Source organism: Polypterus senegalus, chromosome 10, assembly GCF_016835505.1.
Source record: "Polypterus senegalus isolate Bchr_013 chromosome 10, ASM1683550v1, whole genome shotgun sequence".
NCBI lineage: Eukaryota > Metazoa > Chordata > Cladistia > Polypteriformes > Polypteridae > Polypterus > Polypterus senegalus.
Window position 1 is genome coordinate 91,653,044 of NC_053163.1, and position 17,500 is coordinate 91,670,543.

Sequence of the window (17,500 nt, forward strand, 5' to 3'; positions counted from 1 at the left end):
CCTCGATAGGCGGCCTGCCGTCCGAGGCGCCTTCTGCCCGCGGCGTTAACTGCGGGGAGCCCGCTGCACTCCAGCAATGCCATGGTCCTTCCTCCGCACCTGGGAAGCTTCGGCCATAATGCGGTCGGGCGGCGGTCTCCGGGTAAAGCGCTCTCGCGGGGCTGTGCCGCGGCCGCTCCTGCGGCAGTGTGTGAGTCGCTGCTGCGCCGGGCCGTTCACAGACATTTTTGATACAGGTCCCCGCCTTGCACCAGGCGGAGCATCCTGCCGACTATGCCACTGTGAACGCTGGCCCCGGCACAGACAGACGGACATCATTTTTGCACCCACACACCGTTTATTTACAGTATTTACAATCATATAAATGTCACGTGCACTCACGAACCCCAGTGCCTCTTGCACTGATTCTCCCAAGTCCAGGGCCCACAGTCCTGTGCCTTGCTTCCTGGCCGCCTCCTGTCCTCGCTCTCCAGCTCAGTCCTTCTGCCTCCCGACTTCCACCACTCCTCCCTAGTGCGGCGACATGCTGGCTCTTCAGGTTGCAGCGTCTCCCTTTCAGCAGCTCCTATCGGAGGAACCGGCATTCACCCTTCGGTTCCTCCTTCTTTTCTTGGTAGCGCTGACGGGCTGGGTCTGAGCACAGCAAAGCTCAAATCCAGCCCGTCTGCGTCCAGGCAGAGCGACAGGAGACAGCTGCAGGCTTGGCGCCAGGGCGCTAGGACCCAGGGCACTCAGCAGCCCCGATCCTACCAGCCCCTGCATATTCAAGCTCCTCGCCGCGCTAGCTGTCTGCGCCGCCGCGTCCGCTGTTGGGAAGTTGCCTACTCGGAGCCTTCGTCCCGTATCGGTCGCGGCCATGTTCGCGAACCCCCACTTGCTCTCGGGACGGGAGTAATACTCACCACCCGCCGTGTTCTGCCGGCCTCCGGTTCCAGCGCCAGCGCCGATCCCTCCGTCTCAGCGGCGTCTCTCCGCGCGACTGCCTTTCCCTTCAGCTGCTCACACTGAGCGGCGAGAACACGTAGCAGCTCCTTCCATAGTGTATGGCGGAACCCCGGACTATCTAGGAGTCCGAGCGCCGACAGCGGTCCGTGTCCCGACTGGCGCGCTACCGGGCTAACTTCGGCCCGAATTAGCTCTCGGTCCTCTTCGCTTCCGGTCAGGTAGGTCCAGGACCTCTCGGCGTCCGTCAGGCCCTGCAGCCAGCTGGGACTGACCTCCTTTTTCCCGGTCTTCTTGCTCATGGTCCTGCAGACGGGATGGCGCGCACAGTTGCAGCTTTCGGTAGCGGGTGGTGTTTGCACCTCCGTGAAAAGATGGGAATCCCCGAGGGTTGTCTGCCCACACAAAATTTGTTTTAATGCAGGTCCTCTGCCAACAGACGGCCAGAGAATCCTGCCGACTACGCCAGTGTGGCAGTAGGGGGCAGTAGTGCACCCTTGAACCCTCAGGTACAACTCCGGAGACCAGGTAAAAGTCCACGACCCTTTATTGTTTAATAACAATGTGCACCAAGCACCCTCCACACTACTCATAAACCAATACTCTAAGTAACACACAATAAACTCTCCTCCTCGCCCAGACACTTGCTCCTCTACCTCCCAGCTCAGCTCTCCCGGCTGCTGCGGCGCTAACAAGGCACCGCGGTTCGACAGGCCCTGCCACCGACAAGGATCCGGGCGGCCCCTGCCTGTTAAAGAAAAAACAGACGCGGGCCCTTCCCCTGCGAGCAGGAAACTTACCTCCCGGGTCCTGTCTGTCCGGGGAAGCGTCCCGGCATGGCCTCGATAGGCGCCCTGCCGTCCGAGGCGCCTTCTGCACGCGCGTGCTGCGGAGCCCGCTGCACTCCAGCAATGCCCATGGTCCTTCCTCCGCACCTGGGAAGCTCGGCCATAATGCGGTCCGGCGGCGGTCTCCGGGGTAAAACGCTCCCGCGGGGCTGTGCACGGGCCGCTCCTGCGGCCAGTGTGTGGAGTCGCTGCTGCGCGGGCCGTTCACAGACATTTTTGAGACAGGTCCCCGCCTTGCACCAGGCGGAGCATCCTGCCGACTACGCCACTGTGAACGCTGGCCCGGCACAGACAGACGGACATCATATTGTCACCCACACACCATTTATTTACAGTATTATATACAACGTTTGTGCTCCACGTGCACCCCCAGTGCCTTCGCACCGATCTCCCAAGTCAGGCCCACAGTCTTTTGTGCCTTCCTGGCGCCTCCCGTCCCTCTCTCCAGTTCCGTCTGCTACCTCCCGACTTCCACCACCACCGACTGGAGGGAGGCGGCCCCTTAAATAAGGCTCCCGGATGAGCCCCAGGTGCTTCCGCCATCTGTTCTTGGCCACGCCCAGCGTGGCGGAAGTGTCGGCTGCCTTCCTGGCCGCTCTCGGCGCCACACAAAATCTTCCCCGGCACTTCCTGGTGTGGCGGAAGTGCCGGGCTCGGGATATTAGGCACTGGGCGCCGCCTGGCGGTGGCCACGAGGTCCCCAGGGCTGGGCTTCAAAGCCCTGTACCGAGCCCTTCCCTGTAGGGGCCGTGGTCACCGCCAGGCGGCGCCCGATGCCGGTTTATCCGTGCGGTTGCCGGCGGGGCTGGAGCCCGGCGGGGCATGGGAGGGCGTGAGGAGGGCTGGTGCCTCCTCCAGACCACGAGGCGTCGTCCTGGTTCTGTTGGGGGCCGCGGGTTGAGGGCATGGAAGCCCTTCCCTGTAGGGGCCCGTGGTCACCGCCAGGCGGCGCCCCGATGCCGGTTTATCCCGTGCGGTTGCGGTCGGGGCAGGAGCCGGCGGGGCTTGGAGGACCGGAGGAGGCGAGTGCCTCCTCCAGACAGAGTGGGGCGTCCGTCCTGGTTAGGCAAGGGCCCTCGGGTACAGGGCTTTGAAGCCCAGCCCTGTACGGACCCGTGGCCACGCCAGGCGGCGCCCAGTGCCTATTATCCGGGAGCCGGCACTTCCGCCACACCAGGAAGTGCCGGGGGGAAGACTTTGTGTGGCGCCCGGAGAGCGGCCAGGAAGGCAGCCGACACTTCCGCCACGCTGGGCGTGGCCAAGGAACAGATGGCGGAAGCACCTGGGGCTCATCCGGGAGCCTTATTTAAGGGGCCGCCTCCCTCCAGTCGGTGGTGGAAGTCGGGAGGAAGCAGGCGGAACTGGAGAGAGGACGGAGGCCCAGGAAGGCACAAAGACTGTGGGCCTGGACTTGGGGAGATCGGTGCGAAGGCACTGGGGGTGCGCGTGAGCACAAGCGTTGTATATAATACTGTAAATAAATGGTGTGTGGTGACAATATGATGTCCGTCTGTCTGTGCCGGGGCCAGCGTTCACAACATATATACATATATATATATACACATATATACATATATACATATACAGTGGTGTGAAAAACTATTTGCCCCCTTCCTGATTTCTTATTCTTTTGCATGTTTGTCACACAAAATGTTTCTGATCATCAAACACATTTAACCATTAGTCAAATATAACACAAGTAAACACAAAATGCAGTTTTTAAATGATGGTTTTTATTATTTAGGGAGAAAAAAATCCAAACCTACATGGCCCTGTGTGAAAAAGTAATTGCCCCCTTGTTAAAAAATAACCTAACTGTGGTGTATCACAACTGAGTTCAATTTCCGTAGCCACCCCCAGGCCTGATTACTGCCACACCTGTTTCAATCAAGAAATCACTTAAATAGGAGCTGCCTGACACAGAGAGGTAGACCAAAAGCACTCAAAAGCTAGACATCATGCCAAGATCCAAAGAAATTCAGGAACAAATGAGAACAGAAGTAATTGAGATCTATCAGTCTGGTAAAGGTTATAAAGCCATTTCTAAAGCTTTGGGACTCCAGCGAACCACAGTGAGAGTCATTATCCACAAATGGCAAAAATATGGAACAGTGGTGAACCTTCCCAGGAGTGGCTGGCCGACCAAAAATACCCCAAGAGCGCAGAGAGCGACTCATCCGAGAGGTCACAAAGACCCCAGGACAATGTCAAAGAACTTTAGGCCTCACTTGCCTCAATTAAGGTCAGTGTTCACGACTCCACCATAAGAAGAGACTGGGCAAAACGGCCTGCATGGCAGATTTCCAAGACGCAAACCACTGTTAAGCAAAAAGAACATTAGGGCTCGTCTCAGTTTTGCTAAGAAACATCTCAATGATTGCCAAGACTTTTGGGAAAATACCTTGTGGACTGATGAGACAAAAGTTGAACTTTTGGAAGGCAAATGTCCCGCTACATCTGGCGTAAAAGGAACACAGCATTTCAGAAAAAGAACATCATACCAACAGTAAAATATGGTGGTGGTAGTGTGATGGTCTGGGGTTGTTTTGCTGCTTCAGGACCTGGAAGGCTTGCTGTGATAGATGGAACCATGAATTCTACTGTCTAGAAGAAGAATGTCCGGCCATCTGTTCGTCAACTCAAGCTGAAGCGATCTTGGGTGCTGCAACAGGACAATGACCCAAAACACACCAGCAAATCCACCTCTGAATGGCTGAAGAAAAACAAAATGAAGACTTTGGAGTGGCCTAGTCAAAGTTATGACCTGAATCCAATTGAGATGCTATGGCATGACCTTAAAAAGGTGGTTCATGCTAGAAAACCCTCAAATAAAGCTGAATTACAACAATTCTGCAAAGATGAGTGGGCCAAAATTCCTCCAGAGCGCTGTAAAAGACTCATTGCAAGTTATCGCAAACGCTTAATTGCAGTTATTGCTGCTAAGGGTGGCCCAACCAGTTATTAGGTTCAGGGGGCAATTACTTTCTCACACAGGGCCATGTAGGTTTGGATTTTTTTCCTCCCTAAATAATAAAACCATCATTTAAAACTGCATTTTGTGTTTACTTGTGTTATATTTGACTAATGGTTAAATGTGTTTGATGATCAGAAACATTTTGTGTGACAAACATGCAAAAGAATAAGAAATCAGGAAGGGGGCAAATAGTTTTTCACACCACTGTGTATATATATATACACATATACATATATATATACACATATATACATATATATATACACATATATACATATACATATATACATATATACATATATACATATATATATACATATATATATATATACATATATACATATATACATACACATATATACATATATACATATATATATATACATATATACATATATATATATACACTAGCAAAATACCAGCCAAGAAAGGAGAAGTAGTGTGTTAAAGAAGCAATGAAAAGAAAAGGAAACATTTTGAAAGTAACGTAACATGATTGTCAATGTAATTGTTTTGTCACTGTTGTGAGTGATGAGTGTTGTTGTCATATATATATATATATATATATATATATATATATATATATATATATATATATATATTTACACACACATACATAAACATATATATATACATATCTATACATATACACATATATATATACATATATATATCTACATATATACACATACATATACACACACACATAAATACATACACACATACATACATACACACACAAATACATATATATATATACATACATACACACACACATATATATAAACATATATATACATATACATACATATCTACATATATACACTCACAGCTATTTCGTATCAGTGCAATACGCTGCTTGTTAAAACGGATAACTCCCGCTCTTACGTGCAAGTCTGCGTGGATATTATGAACATAATGCATGCATAAGGTTCGAGCCGCATGTAGACGGACTTTTTGTTCTTGAAGTCACCAAAGCGCCGTGCAAACTCAGTGCGCTCAGTTTATCAGCAAAGTGCGTATTTGGGAACACCGTAGTGACGACTTGGTTCAACATTACTTGGCAACAGGGAAAGTGGGGCAAGGTGAACTGGTGCATTTGTGTCTCCCATAAAAGCAGCTTCACTTGAAATCACTTTGTGATTGTGCATGGGTTAAAACGTCCGCTGAAGTGTCAGATTCTTATTTAATTATGCTGCTTTCTGTATCTTCTGCATTGCATTCAGGTTAACCTGATGTTTTGTCTCATAGTGCCGTCTTAGATTAAATTCTGTAATTACAGCCACATTAGCTCCACAAATGAGACACACGGGTTCAGTAAACATATACTCAGCCTCCCATCGGTTTTAAAGGCTCTATTTTCAGAATCAACTTTTCTCTTCAGCATCGTGTGAGCTAGCTTCGCAATAACTTGATTAACTTCGGTAAGTGTTGGCAAGGCAGCTGAAGCGCTGCATTATGGGATCTGTAGTTTATTGTGTTACCAGCGCTTCATATACCGGGCTTTAATAACAATAATACAGTATATAAAATGATCTCGCGGGCGGATATAATTACGCCGGGCGGATGTGGCCCGCCCTTGAGTTTGACACATATGGACTAAATAGAACTTGAAAAGATATATTTTTCAAATGTGATCGCGCAATTCAGATAGAGTTGACGCGCTACAGCCTGCATGCCTCAATAAGTCATCCTCCCTCGCTCTTACTTTTTACCGTTCATCTAATGAATACACTGAGTATGGCTTTACCAAAACAATCATTGATGGCGAATAAAGTATCCATTATTCGAGTATGTAGATCGGGTTATATATATATATACATATATATATATATACCAGCGTATCGCAGCGGAGAAGTAGTGTGTTAAAAAAGCTAGAAAAAGAAAAGGGAACATTTTAAAAATAACGTAACATGACTGTCAATATACAGTATTTGTTTTGTGAGTGTTACTGAGTGTTGCTGTCATCAAGGATTTGATTATCATTATTTCTTTCAATCAGGTTCGTATTTGTAGGATGTGTTGTGTTCAAGTTACATTCCGTGTTTGTCAATCGTTGTAAAGATGACAGGTTTCATTCATCGATTCGTTTCTTACTGCATCAATAAACAGCTCGTCTTCTTCTTTATCTGAGACCTGACACACTGCATGCACGGTTTTTTACACTGTCTTCCTTTAGCGGGACATTGACTTTTTCCAACGTGTGCTTTGTTTCGCAGTAGTTGGATTTATGAATATGCTTGTATGTATGGCGCTTCATATTTTTGCTGCCTTTTCAATTGTGTAATTGGTTTTGTTCAGCGCTCTTTGGAACTGTTGCTTTTATCTGTGCACTGCGTCAGTTCACGTGAGCCTTCGGTGTACATGCATCGAAGTTTCCCAGCTGTGCTGGTGCCATCTCGTGCTATGTCCATGGCTGTATTTAATGTTACCTTAGTCCTGGCACTTAAAACTTTCTCTCGCAGTTTAAGCTGAGTTTGTACCAAACACCACCCTGACCATCTCATCTTCCTCTGCATAAGCACAGTCCTTAACCCGTGAATATTTAGTGGGAGTTTGCTATTGGATTGCCGCTGACGGACGGCCTTATATGGGCAGGCACTAAATTACAAGCGCCAGCGTAGCCTGTCTATGAACTTAATTTAAAGTGTAGGTTTACATCGTGCTTTGTTTCAGTAGCAGAACTCATGAATATGGTTGTATATGTCACTCGCGCTTCTTATTGTTGCTGCCTTCTCAATTATATAATGCATGTTTTCTTCAGCGCTTTTTAGGTCTTCCTGGTTTTCTATGTACTGCGTGATTACGTGGGAGGCGTGATGATGTCACACGAAACTCCTTCCCCACGGCGTTGAAGCTCATCTCCATTACAGTAAATGGAGAAAACTGCTTCCAGTTATGACCATTACGCGTAGAATTTCGATATAAAACCTGCCCAACTTTTGTAAGGAAGCTGTAAGGAATGAACCTGCCAAATTTCAGCCTTCCACCCACCACGGGAAGTTGGAGAATTAGTGATGAGTCAGTGAGTGAGTGAGTGAGGGCTTTGCCTTTTATTAGTATAGATATATACACATATATATATATATACATACATACATATATATATATACATACATACATATATATACATACATACATATATATATACATACATATATATATATATACATATATATATATATATACATATCATCCTGCTGGAAGTAGCCATCAGAGGATGGGTACATGGTGGTCATGAAGGGATGGACATGGTCAGAGACAATGCTCAGGTAGCCCGTGACATTTAAACGATGCTCAATTGGCACTAAGGGGCCTAAAGTATGCCAAGAAAACATCCCCCACACCATTACACCACCAGCCTGCACAGTGGTAACAAGGCATGATGGATCCATGTTCTCATTCTGTTTACGCCAAATTCTGACTCTACTATTTGAATGTCTCAACAGAAATCGAGACTCATCACACCAGGCAACATTTTTCCAGTCTTCAACTGTCCAATTTTGGTGAGCTCGTGCAAATTGTAGCCTCTTTTTCCTATTTGTAGTGGAGATGAGTGGTACCCGGTGGGGTCTTCTGCAGTTGTAGCCCATCCGCCTCAAGGTTGTGCGTGTTGTGGCTTCACAAATGCTTTGCTGCATACCTCGGTTGTAACGAGTGGTTATTTCAGTCAAAGTTGCTCTTCTATCAGCTTGAATCAGTCGGCCCATTCTCCCTGACCTCTAGCATCAACAAGGCATTTTTGCCACAGGACTGCCGCATACTGGATGTTTTTCCCTTTTCACACCATTCTTTGTAAACCCTAGAAATGGTTGTGTGTGAAAATCCCAGTAACTGGGCAGATTGTGAAATACTCAGACCGGCCCGTCTGGCACCAACAACCATGCCATGCTCAAAATTGCTTAAATCGCCTTTCTTTCCCATTCTGATATTCAGTTTGGAGTTCAGGAGATTGTCTTGACCAGGACCACACCCCTAAATGCATTGAAGCAACTGCCATGTGATTGGTTGATTAGATATTTGCATTAATGAGAAATTGAACAGGTGTTCCTAATAATCCTTTAGGTGAGTGTATATTATTATTATATATATATATATATATATATATATATATATATATATATATATATATATATATATATATATACACATACACACACACACACTAGCCATGTGCGCCCAACTATGTTCCGCACGTTAAAGTTGTCTGTGAAGGGCTCCTTGTTTAAACGCGGCTGCCAGTCGTGAACTGGGCCCTTCTTTGCACAGCATTATGATTTTTTTATAAGGGAAACAAAATTACAAAAGAAAACCCTTGGATATTGATTCGATAGGAACGGCCTACTCTGAATCACTGTCCGAATCTTAATTATGTGGTGGTGTAGAAGCATTTCTGCTTCTGTCCGCTCTCATTTTCACGATGCTGTCATTTCCTCTCATGATCTCTTCTCAACCTTTCTCCAATCTCGTAGGTTGCTTTGTGGCAATCCAAAGAGTAAGGCAATATACACGGTGCAATGGTTATAAAAGGGGGACACATAGGTATCCAGGCTCTTTAAAGCATAAATAGGGATCACTTCACTGACATGTGAGCAAGCCACGGTACAACTATGGGACGCGCAGCACTCGCCGGCTACAAGATAACAATAATAATTTCCGGAACGTGCTGTTACGTTGTCATTCATTTTACCCACTGTCTTTCTTTTATTCATATGCTACGTAGGCACGTACCTTTTATCTTTGGCAATCTCATTCTCTAACCAGGCCTCAGGAGCTAACCAGAGTAACACTGTCCACCACCCCTTTCGTTATTCCGGCACATTGTTGACATCCGTGAGTAACAACAACGTACTAAACTGGAAGGTGGTCTATGCATGCGTGGAATTTGCGGACACAGATCAAGATCTAAATGAAGATCTCTTTAGTTAATTTAAAGCACAATAATTTGTTTAGTTTTAATGTATGTGTTTTGAGGTGTGACTGGAGTACTACAGTCTTCAGTAGTATAAGCCTGGAGGAGATTCTTAATGCAATGCCTATGTTTTAGCTGTCTCTCTACTGCCATCTAGTGCTTCTTCTTCTAATTCATTCACGGACAAAGATCAAGATCCAAATGAAGTTTTTATATATATAAATTACATAAAATGAATAGATAAATTAGTGTTCTTTTATATTTGCTAGTGTAAGTGCATACTATACTGTTAAAATTAAAAGTTATTTTGGAGGTGGGGGAGTGAAGGGGGTGAGATTGAGATATACATCAGCTACTTTTCACCTTCACTGCTCCCCAAGTCATTCAAAAGATTCAGACATCTCCTCCCAGGCAGTTGGCTCACACTTCATGCTCTTGTATACTCTCCTTCATTTCTACAGAAAACCCATAAAGAGCTCTAGTCATCCTTCTCGGCTTTCAAAATTGAGGCTCTGTGGGTGTGGTGTGGGTCACTAGTACGCATACTTTAAATGTAGATATAAAGTAGCACTAACCACTCCTTGATTCTTCCGGGCCACCACCCGGGTCCATGTAAGGCAGTATTTCTAAGCCACTAGGTCACACAAAAGGTCCTTTTGCAGTTTACCATCGCTGGTTCAGAAGTGGGCTGCAGTGGGTCACCTAGGCCAATGTTTCTCAACCACTGGGTTGCGACCCTGGTTTCCACCAGTGCAGCTAGCCATCATTTAATTGTAAATAGGATGCCTATGTGATCAGCACCACTGTGACATATATTTTCCTGTTACTAAATGAGTGTTTCAAAAAGAAGACCCCCAGTTAAGCTCGTTTCGCCAAGGGGCTGGTTTGAAATTGCTGCAAGTGGGTCATCAATTTAAAAAAGGTTGAGAAGCACTGGTATAAGGAAGTCAATATTATCATTTCACAGAGTCAACTTAACAAAAGATTTATTACTGTGGCTGGTTTTGGCAATTTCTTATCTTTTCTTATTTCTTATTAGCCTTTTCCTATGGCCCTTGGCCATAAGTATGAATCGCCTCAACTTGGTTGGCCATAAATCGGCACAACTATATGTATTACTTCACAAAAAGAAGAAATTCAGTTTGATGTGATTTTGGTTTACACCTTATAATACTTACATTACAATAACCATTGAAAAATGTATTCTTAAAATTCAAGGACAAACCTTTCAAATCACTAAGAACAGAATATTGAATAGTAATCATTGTAGCAAAATAAATTAAGATTCAAAGCAAACAAAACATTTTAAAAATTCTTAACTTCTTAAAACACAAAAATAAAATCAACTAAAACAAATTTATGTTCAATATATATTCTAATAAATCATACATCTGGTCACATTCAAATTTAGTTACCTCTATTATACATCTTGCCCAATTAGCTTAGCTAGAGTGAATCGGTGATATAATTTATTTGAAGTCTCCAATACTGTCTTGAAATAAAGATATGTAACACAAAAAACGAATACAGTAAATCAGTTTTCAGTGATTTTATTATCAAACAGGCTAAAATGTTTTAAATAAATGTGTAATGTATTAATTCTGTTCAATGTTCACAACACAAATGCAAAAGGGCTAACTGAAAAAAGGAATCTTATCTACACTTCTAAATTATGCAGTGCATTCCTGATTTAAAATAGAACTATTAAATCTTGCTACTTGCCCAGTGAAAAACTATATCTTAAACCTAAAGCCACACGTGCTGGACAACATGAACTTTCATTTTATGATATTAACATTACAATACATTAATGAAAAGGTAATGTTAAGAAAAATTAATATCCTGCCTAGCAGAAATAAAAATACAGTAATGAATAAAACAGATGCATAAAAATGAAATGAAGAAATGTGAAAATGCATATTAAGTAAAAAAAAATTCTGTTCAAGAACTGAACAGTAAAAGCATCTAATTAAAGCAGAATAAGGAAAATGTAATGTCTGCAAAAGATAAACAATATTCCACTGTCTGACAGTCCCTAAATTAAAAATCTCAGGTTTGAAGAGACACACTCAAAATCAGTCACTATGTACAACTAGCCCTTGAAATCTCAGACTCAAATGTTAAGAGGTGAAATTCTTAGTAAAAATTCTCTCATTTACTGAAGTGATCTAATATTAGACACAAAAGTTACTTAACAGTTTGGTAAATTTCCATATACAAGTTCTAATTTTGGTTGCTCATTCACATGACACAAATTACACAGTAATTGCTTAAGTCAACTCAATGCAAAGGAGCGCCAACATATTTTACTATTTTTTTTTATCCTCACACAGTTAGTACTATAAATACTAATTATTATACATAATTAAAAAATAAGGAAACTTATTATTATTAGTTCGTTTAATAATACATATATAGTACTAAAACCTTTCATACTGGCACTTTAATCCTAGTTGTAACCCATCTTTTTTTCCCCCAACACTATCTGTGATACTTTGTGGCTACAATGTACAAACCACTTTTTGATTTAGCATCATGCAGGCTGGTGATACTAAAAGCACTAGGTGTAAAGGTAGCCGGTCAAGTGACTTGTAAAGTTGTTTAATGCAAATATTTAGTTTTTGCAAATGTGCAGGTATTTGCTGATTGCTTAACTTGTTACCTTATTTCCAACAAACCAAATAAAAATCATGGGCAGCAGGTAAAACAAAAACATACTGTAAAGTCAGTTCAATTCAGTTTATTTTTGAATAGTGCTCTCCAATGAGTGTAGTCTGAAGGTAAATGCAACTACAACTTTACAGATTGCTACCTACATAATGCATACATGGTTTTAAAATGTTTTTATAACAAAAAAGTGGTAATTTTAAAATAATTTATTTATCAAAACTGTCAGAACACATTCACCTGGACGGTCAAACATTTGGATTCATTCTAAATGAGTCAACACCTTAAAAATATACAATTCATATGAAAAAGTTTGGGAATCCCTCTTAATTCTTTGGATTTTTGTTTATCATTGGTTAAGCTTTCAAAGTAGCAACTTCCTTTTAATATATGACATGCCTTATGGAAACAGTAGTATTTCAGCAGTGACTTTAAGTTTATTGGATTAACAGAAAATATGCAATATGCATCATAACAAAATTAGACAGGTGCATAAATTTGGGCACCCCAACAGAGATATTACATCAATACTTAGTTGAGCCTCTTTTTTGCAAATATAACAGCCTCTAGACGCCTCTCCTATAGCCTTTGAGGAGTGTCTGGATTCTGGATGGAGGTATTTTTGACCATTCTTCCATTCAAAATCTCTCCAGTGCAGTTAAATTTGATGGCTGCCGAGTATGGACAGCCTGCTTCAAATCATCCCATAGAGTTTCGATGATATTCAAGTCAGTATGACGGCAATTCCAAAACATTGTACTTCTCCCTCTGCATGAATGCCTTTGTAGATTTCGAACTGTGTTTTGGGTCATTGTCTTGTTGGAATATCCAACCCCTGCAACTTTTTGACTGATGCTTGAACATTATCCTGAAGAATTTGTTGATACTGGGTTGAATTCATCCAACCCTCGACTTTAACAAGGGCCCCAAGTCCCTGAACTAGCCACACAGCCCCACAGCATGATGCAACCTCCACCAAATTTGACAGTAGATAGCAGGTATTTTTCTTGGAATGCAGAGTTCTTCTTCCACCATGCAAAGCACTTTTTGTTATGACCAAATAACTCCATTTTTGTCTAATCAGTCCAAAGCACTTTGTTCCAAAATGAATCTGGCTTGTCTAAATGAGCATTTGCATACAACAAGCGACTCTGTTTGCGGCGTGAGTGCAGAAAGGGCTTCTTTTCTCATCACTCTGCCATACAGATGTTCTTTGTGCAAATTGTGCTGAATTGTAGAACGATGTACAGATACACCATCTGCAGCAAGATGTTCTTGCAGGTCTTTGGAGGTGATCAGTGGGTTGTCTGTAACCATTCTCACAATCCTGCACATATGCCGAACCTGTATTTTTCTTGACCTGCCAGACCTGGGTTTAACAGCAACTGTGCCTGTGGCCTTCCATTTCCTGATTAGATTCCTTACAGTTGAAACTGACAGTTTAAACCTCTGAGATAGCTTTTTGTACTCTTCCCCTAAACCATGATACTGAACAATCTTTATTTTCAGATCTTTTGAGAGTTGCTTTGAGGATCCCATGCTGTCACTCTTCACAGGAGAGTCAACTTGCAACTGACCACCTTAAATACCTTTTCTCATGATTGGACACACCTGTCTATGAAGTTCAAGGCTTAACGAACTAATGCAACCAATTTGGTGTTGCAAGTAATCAGTATTGAGCATGCATTCAAATCACCAAAATTACAAGGGTACACAAATTTTTGCACAGCCAGTTTTTCACATTTGATTTAATTTCATACAACTAAATACTGCTTCACTAAAAATCTTTGTTCGGAAAACACCCCAGTACTCACGATGTTCCTAGGAAATGAAAGACATACCACTGTTATCTTTTTTGTTGAAAGTAAATTATTATGCAGGTTGAGAGGGTTTCCCAAACTTTTTCATATGACTATATATACAGAAATCTAAAAACAGACTTGGGTTTGGTTGAAAAGTTGTTTCATAACCCTGTTTAGACTTTTATATTAAAAGGGGCTATACAGTGATTTAACAGACACTTACGGTGTTCCTTTATTACCAACATACCTCAAAATCTTTAGGATGAAACATATTCCTGATGATCACAACTCGCTCAAATCTATATCGAGTTTCACCTTGTTTCTTCTCTGGCCTCCAGTCAAGTTGTCTAGGAACAGAAAAATAAAATTTTTATGACTTAATTTTGGAAAGTGTATTAGTTCAAAGTTAACCATTCCATTTGGAAATAAACTACATAATGTATCTAGCATATTTGTCTTAATAGTTTTAATTCTATAAAATGTTCTACAATTTATGTTCCAACTATGTAGACTTCATTTAACTATCATTTTCATTTATCAGAATCCATATTTTCTGGGTGAAATATCACTGAACTATATTTCCTGTCCATCCTATATTCTCATTCTTACCTTGTTAATATTGCTATGCTTAAAAAACAGGGCATTGAAGCACCAAATATGGAATACTATTAGGTTAGAGGTTTTACAGGTCTTTTTCTCTCAAGACATGGGTGTAGTACTAGGGTGCTGTACCGTGTTAGCCATTATTAATGTAGTGAGAAGTCAAGCAAAATGGCACCTTTTATTGGCTACATCTTCCCTGAAGAAGGGGCCTGAGTTGCCTCAAAAGCTTGCTTATTGTAATCTTTTTAGTTAGCCAATAAAAGGTGTCGTTTTGCTTGGCTTCTCACTACCCTCAAGACATGGCTACAAGAAGACAAATGACCAACTTAAGGGTCACTATCTGGGTTTACCCACATTATCCAATTATAAATAACAGGTGATTCCTGAGTTAATAAGGCAACACCTATGCATTTTTAGCAATGCCGATAAAGCAAAAATCAAACTTCAATGGGACAGAAATGCATGGCAGAGCATATTCCAAAGCATTTGTACATGCTCACTGGTCTTCTACAGCCAGCTTTTTTTAAAATCACATATAAATAAATAATGTCATATTCAAAAATACAAACAACTAAAAAACTTTAGGCTCAGTCTTCATATAAATCTGGACAACACATGTAACTTTGTGAATCAGGAATACTGTACTTCTGTTGCTGCTGGAGTTTCTTTTTGTAATCCTTATTCTTCTTCTTTTTCTTGCTGGCATCATACTTTCCTTTGAGCTCAAAGTGTGCTGACTCCACATGTAGCTTATATCCTCGAATTTCTGATTCATCTATCAGTTTCACAGCCAATTCAACTGATTCTTTCTGCAAAAGAAACAGAAAATGCTGTGCTTCAACATAATTCTACTATATTAGACTAAGTGTTTGTTTAGATAGCACTGATAAAGCCAACTCAAAGAAACCCTCATAGTGTTTTCTTTATTAAAATAATCTTTCTAGCACAGCAAAATCACATATTAAAAAAAGTTGAGCTTCATTGCTTTAAAGTAGAAATATGACATTTCAATATATCATTTATTATTCTGTTAATTCTGTCAATTTTAGATGTCTTCTATTTTAACCTTGTACATATGACCATACATTGTGGTGACTTGTTTCAGCAATCAATGCATTGCCACAAATTTTATCCCGATGCTTTTTAAAAATTAAAACAAATGTATATGGTGTTCATTGTTAAGGGGAAACAAACGTACAGGAACAGATATAACCTGTAAAGAAGCTGTACTGCTACTCATACCTGAAATAGCATGCAGCAAGAACAAAATAAAGTGAGAGAATAAGTAAAATCCAGTACAAGCAGAGATAAAAATGTATAGAGTACAGTATGTCCATCTTGAAAATTTCACAATCTGGTGTTATGCTCAATCTACAAACTAACAGCAGAAGCAGAAAGTCAAATGTGTGTCTTTACTAAAAAGCAACCAATGCCTCCAATTAGTACAGGGATTTAATAAAATATGCATTCATATGTAACCTTTTAAATCTGGGAAAATCATTCCATCAAAATTTTACAGAACAATGTCCTATGTCTATTGCACAGACAAAGTTCTATGCAAATTAAACCAAAGATAAAAATGGAGAATTATAGGAGACACTTTAAGAAGCTACTTTAAAACCTAGCATAGGGAAATGTTTAATACAATACAGTGAATTCACTGTGGACAACACCCTACAATTAAATGTACATACGTTTTTTTTTATTAAACATTTTTACATATTGTACTTTTTGAGTGTTGTTTTCCTATAGCTCTCTAGAATTGTGAGGAAATTCCAGATGCTAACAACAATACATATTTTCACTCTTTTATTACTTCAAATGTACTGCAAAAATTATAGCATTGTTTTTATCATGTACCATGTTTATGTGAAATATATTCTTATAAATGCTTGCTCTTCTTTATTAATTACTAGAAAGGAAGTAATTCCAACTACCATTATATTTTTAGACTTAAGCACAAACTTTAAAACACTTATTTTGACCATCAGGCTTTGTTTATAAGCGATTTACTTCAAATTTATCAAACCAGTGAACTGACAAAAGCATGTCACAAAAATGTACACTGAAAAAAGGGCATGCGGACAGATACCCAGAGCAACAAATGCTTGCAGCTAGTGGAATTATAATTTAGTGGACACTTGTAAAAATGACAAAAAAAGTTTAAGTTTTGTGCCTTGTGATTATATTCCAGCTGTTTTTTTTTTTTTTAAGAGCTTGTAAATACATTCTTCTCTCAAACTACAGCCATTCGAATTAAGTTATGTTCTGCTTAATTGCAGCATACCAAAGTTAATATCGAGGTATCAATGGATGCCAAATTTGGACTTTTTCCAGAGCTACTGTACATAATATGGCAATATAACTTGCTAAATAAAGTTACCATGCTGACATAATTTTTTTATTTTCCCTCTATTTGTGTATATTTTTTATATTAATATTACGTATAAATGTAAGTAGTATGTTTACCAGAGGGGAGTTTATAGAATACGTGATGAGCAAGGTGAAATGAGTCAGTGGTGACCCTTTTATAGGAATATTCCACGTAAAAATGATTTTTTAATATGATACTTGTATATGTAGTTTATAGTGACAGCTGAGAAAAAAAACTTTAATCTCATGTTTTCATGGAGAAAGTACAGGATAAAGATTCTGACTGAAGTAGACCCAATCCAGACAAATGCTGGACAATGACAAGCAACGTGCACAATGCACATGTCCATTACCAAATTGTATGCTCAAAAACGTCCAA

The 17,500-nt window shown here is 41.2% G+C and overlaps 1 protein-coding gene across 2 annotated transcripts in view; it reads right to left on the reverse strand.

The window, feature by feature from the left end:
• Window positions 1-17,500, reverse strand: part of htatsf1 (HIV-1 Tat specific factor 1) — an 80,313-nt gene that overhangs the window by 33,100 nt on the left and 29,713 nt on the right. For both annotated transcript variants that reach the window (XM_039766182.1, XM_039766183.1), the window contains exons 6-7: window positions 15,394-15,557; window positions 14,393-14,492 (exon numbers count right to left, since the gene is read on the reverse strand). In XM_039766182.1, the coding sequence (XP_039622116.1) occupies window positions 14,393-14,492; window positions 15,394-15,557 (264 nt within the window). The remainder of the gene's footprint in view (window positions 1-14,392; window positions 14,493-15,393; window positions 15,558-17,500) is intronic.